This window comes from Centruroides sculpturatus, unplaced genomic scaffold (assembly GCF_000671375.1).
Source record: "Centruroides sculpturatus isolate CEXI.00-Female unplaced genomic scaffold, Cexi_2.0 scaffold881, whole genome shotgun sequence".
In the NCBI taxonomy this organism is placed as follows: Eukaryota; Metazoa; Arthropoda; class Arachnida; order Scorpiones; family Buthidae; genus Centruroides; species Centruroides sculpturatus.
Window position 1 is genome coordinate 249842 of NW_019385179.1, and position 3836 is coordinate 253677.

Here is a 3836-nt window from a genome sequence, read left to right on the forward strand (position 1 = left end):
ATAGCAATTCGCCATTTATGCATTAAATGAGCTTCGCCTGATTTTGTCCGATGCAGATTATTTTAACCAAAAGAGTAATTTTTGGTTGAAGGTGATCGAAACCGATTATTCGGTCGGTTATTAGCTGGACGAACATAATTCATATAGTCTATACCAATTTTATTAACGCCTACGATCAGGGCCGTCGAGAGGAGAGAGCTAAGAATTTTTCCTTTTAATGACCCAAAGAAAACTTACAGGCCCATAATAGTTTTTAGTCCTATAAATTAATATTATTTTTCTAACAAAAAAATATAATTGTTTAAGTCTGATCTTATTAATAAAGAAACACTGTGTTTTTATTTCATTTCTTTAATTAAAAGAAAAAAATGACAAAAGGCCCTCTCTGGACTCCATATAAGATTCAAACGCTCCTATCTATGGTGATCTCAATTAAAAATGAAAGGCAACATACTAGACTCCAAAAACTTTAATAATTTCTTTAGTAAAATACAATAATAAATTTATGTGATATTTCTAATAGTATAAGATCTAGCATTTTATTCTTAAAAAAATACATTATGTATATATAGGCCTATTGTATATTTGGATTTCTGATTTGTTAATTTTAAAATTATGTTCTATAATATTTTACAAAATAATTTATCCAAAATATTAATTTCTATGTTTATGTAATATGTGTTGATAATTTTAAAAATATTAGCCTATTTTTCAAATAATTTAAAGATAATAAAAATATAATTATCAACAGTATATAATCATAATAGACAAATTTGGATTTGTTGCACGAGACTGTAATAAGTTTTCTGAATGTCTTGATTTATAAGTTATTTGTTTATCCGATTACAAGTAATCAGGTAGTACAGGTGAAAATAGTGACCAAAACCCGATCTGACTTATCCAAGAAAACTTTAGTCTGAATCGAATTCCAATCTAGGTCCTTCATGATTTGTTAATCAAGTTTTAGCAAATAGTTTTTATTAGAAGTTTATTTTTAAATTATTAACATTTCCAATAAAAATTTGAGTTAAATTTCTTTTAATAATAATTTATTTAACCGACAGGTTAATCTGTTACGAAGAACTTGAGACCTGACATACTTTGAGAAAACAAAAAGAAAATAAATTTTAATCTTTTCTACGAACGTCGTATTGAATTAAATATGCTGTATAGAAGAGAGAAATTTACATTTTTATATAGATATTTAAAATAGATTTCATGCTTACTAAGAAAATTTGAAATCTAGATTTACAAAAAGGGTCAAAGTGTCTCCTCGTTAATGTATTAAGGTAAAAATCTACTTCACCTACTTAAGAACTTGTAACTACTAACACGATTTATTCACTTTCTATTTTTCCAAATCTTACTTCTTTTTAAAGTTTTATTTGGGTTTTATTTCTGGAAATAACATTTTAGAATTTCATCCACGGCTTCTTCATATTATTATTATTTAATTCAGAGTAACCCAATAGGGCTTCCTTCATCCTCCACACGAAAGACGCGCCTGGTAGGAGCTGGATATCCCCTCTTCCAAATTGAAGAGAAATTTGAAACCTCTCTTCAATTTGGGAGAGATCCAGCCTCACAGATAAAATCACTTTGCAATCAATAGAGGATATTTGGAAGACTTAATCCGCCATTGACGGAAGAAGATCAGAATGATTTTGTGTTAATTCCTTTTATATATTAAATAAATCAATTATTTTCTTGATAGACTTTGTTATCCGTGGCAAAATGCCTTTATTTTGCAAAATATAAAATATCCAAAGAAATTTTAAAAACTTTAATAAACGAATGAATTACTGAACCAAAGAGATTATTTCAAAAAATGCACGAATCTCAAGAAAAATTCTGTAAAGTAAAAAAAATATTTATAAATAATGATCATCAAATAATAACAGTTTGATCAAATGCATCTGTAGAATATTACTATAAAATAAATTTCGTTAAAATTTGCAAACTTTATTGAAACTATTTCAATACGTTTTATGACGTAAATTCAAATTCGTTAATTCTAATTCGAAAGTTAAAATATTCGTGTTCGTTATTCAAAGAGCAGTTTTCGTTTTGCTTAATTTAATTTACTAAAAACTTATTTACATAATTTGTTACATTTTTAAGAAAATGAGTATTAAAGCAATTCAGAAAAAACAATCTGAAAGTAATTTGAAAGAGTTTAAAACAGTAATAATTCCTCCAGTTGATTCAATTGTGTAAGTATCATTACAACAAACAAATCAACATTTTAGAATAATATTTATAATTACATTTACAATAGTGACAGTAAATTTGAAAAAAGTCAAGATGAAGAGGAAAAAATTGAAATAGATAAATCAAATATTGAAAAGGTAAGCATTACTCTCTTCTTATTACTTAATTATACATTGTTAAAAATAATTTTTGGCTCTCTGGAGGACTTATCACACACTATTGAAATAATTTTATTATAAAGTGTACATAATTTTAAAGCTCTACAAATAATTTTTAATAAACGTTATTGTTACGGTTAATGTATGGTGTACTGTACAGGTACATAAAATTTATTAGATGCTATCTCATATATTCTACCTATATCAGTTGAGTTTATGATTTACAGTATTTGAATTTTTATTATTTCTAGTTCCTCCTTATATTATAATTAAAATTCTAGAGTGGAAGATAAAGATCTACCTAAGCATAAGTATTAAGTATAAAGGCATTCTCCTCAACATTTGCTACTTACTTATGTCAATGTTATCAAATGTTAACAATTTTAAACTGTTTCATTCAAGAAGTAATGCATACTCTGTAGACTATCTCAAGAATACAGCCGTTGTTCATTAGTCTATATACGCAAGAGACAATAGTTTTATATTCAGCACGAAATAGAACATACTGTATATTAGAAAATTATGTTTAAACTGTTATAATTTATTTCTGACACTTTTACAAGAATTTTGAATTATAAAACAACAAGAAACGTCACACGACGTCATATGACGCGATGCTTGAATTTTCCAAGTTTTTTTTTTTTTTTTAATTCCGTTCTAATTTGTTCGCCTTCGTTCTATTCTCGAGTTTCTGGCATTCTTCGAATCAATAGACAAATGATGGATCACACAAATTATCTGAATTTTATTTAAAATGTAATAAGAAAAGGCAAAGTTTACGAGAACAAACTAAAGAAATACTTCTTAAAAGTCAGTTGAAAAGCCAGAATTATTATCCCTTGTCTCTTCTTTCAGAGACAAATGACGACGTTGTCAAAGACGAGATGGTTACGAACGACTGGAGGCGATTCTGGTCATTCGTAACGATCTCGTCTTTGTTGTTGACGTCACGATTCTACAGTAGAGCGTCGTTTATCCGAAAGTCGGTTATCCGAAAGAATTCCAGTAGGCAAATTTAAATTTTCGCTAGTGCTGTGGCGCTGCAATCTGTGGCTATATCTTGGGCTACTCCAATAGTTTTTTTGTTGATGTGTGTGTTTTAGCTGGCAGCACTGGCACTTTTGTGTGGTGTTTTTCTGTGTGTCATGCTCAATCGAACGTTTTTGATACTAGATCAACTTCTAAAGTATAATTTTTTTTGTTTTTATATTTTTCAATATATTTATTTCGTTTGTAAAAAATAAAGAAATAATTTTTAACGATACAAAAGCCACGATTATTATTTTAAAAAGTTTACATTAGGCTTAACATCGACGAAAATTCAACGCGAAGCGACACGCAACGGAGAAAAATTTCAACATGGGATAGGTTAATATGTTTTTCCTACATAATCGGTTATCCGAATTTGTTCTTCGTTAAAGTGATTTTTCCAATCGCCAACAATTCCTTTTCTAACCAGAGTCCCGC

General features: G+C 28.2%; 1 protein-coding gene across 1 annotated transcript in view; it reads left to right on the forward strand.

The window, feature by feature from the left end:
- Positions 1–2025: 2025 nt before the first annotated feature.
- Positions 2026–3836, forward strand: part of LOC111635809 (girdin-like) — a 26485-nt gene continuing 24674 nt past the window's right edge. The window contains exons 1-2 of the mRNA XM_023380899.1: positions 2026–2213; positions 2279–2348. Of these exons, the coding sequence (XP_023236667.1) occupies positions 2125–2213; positions 2279–2348 (159 nt within the window). The 5' untranslated portion in view covers positions 2026–2124. The remainder of the gene's footprint in view (positions 2214–2278; positions 2349–3836) is intronic.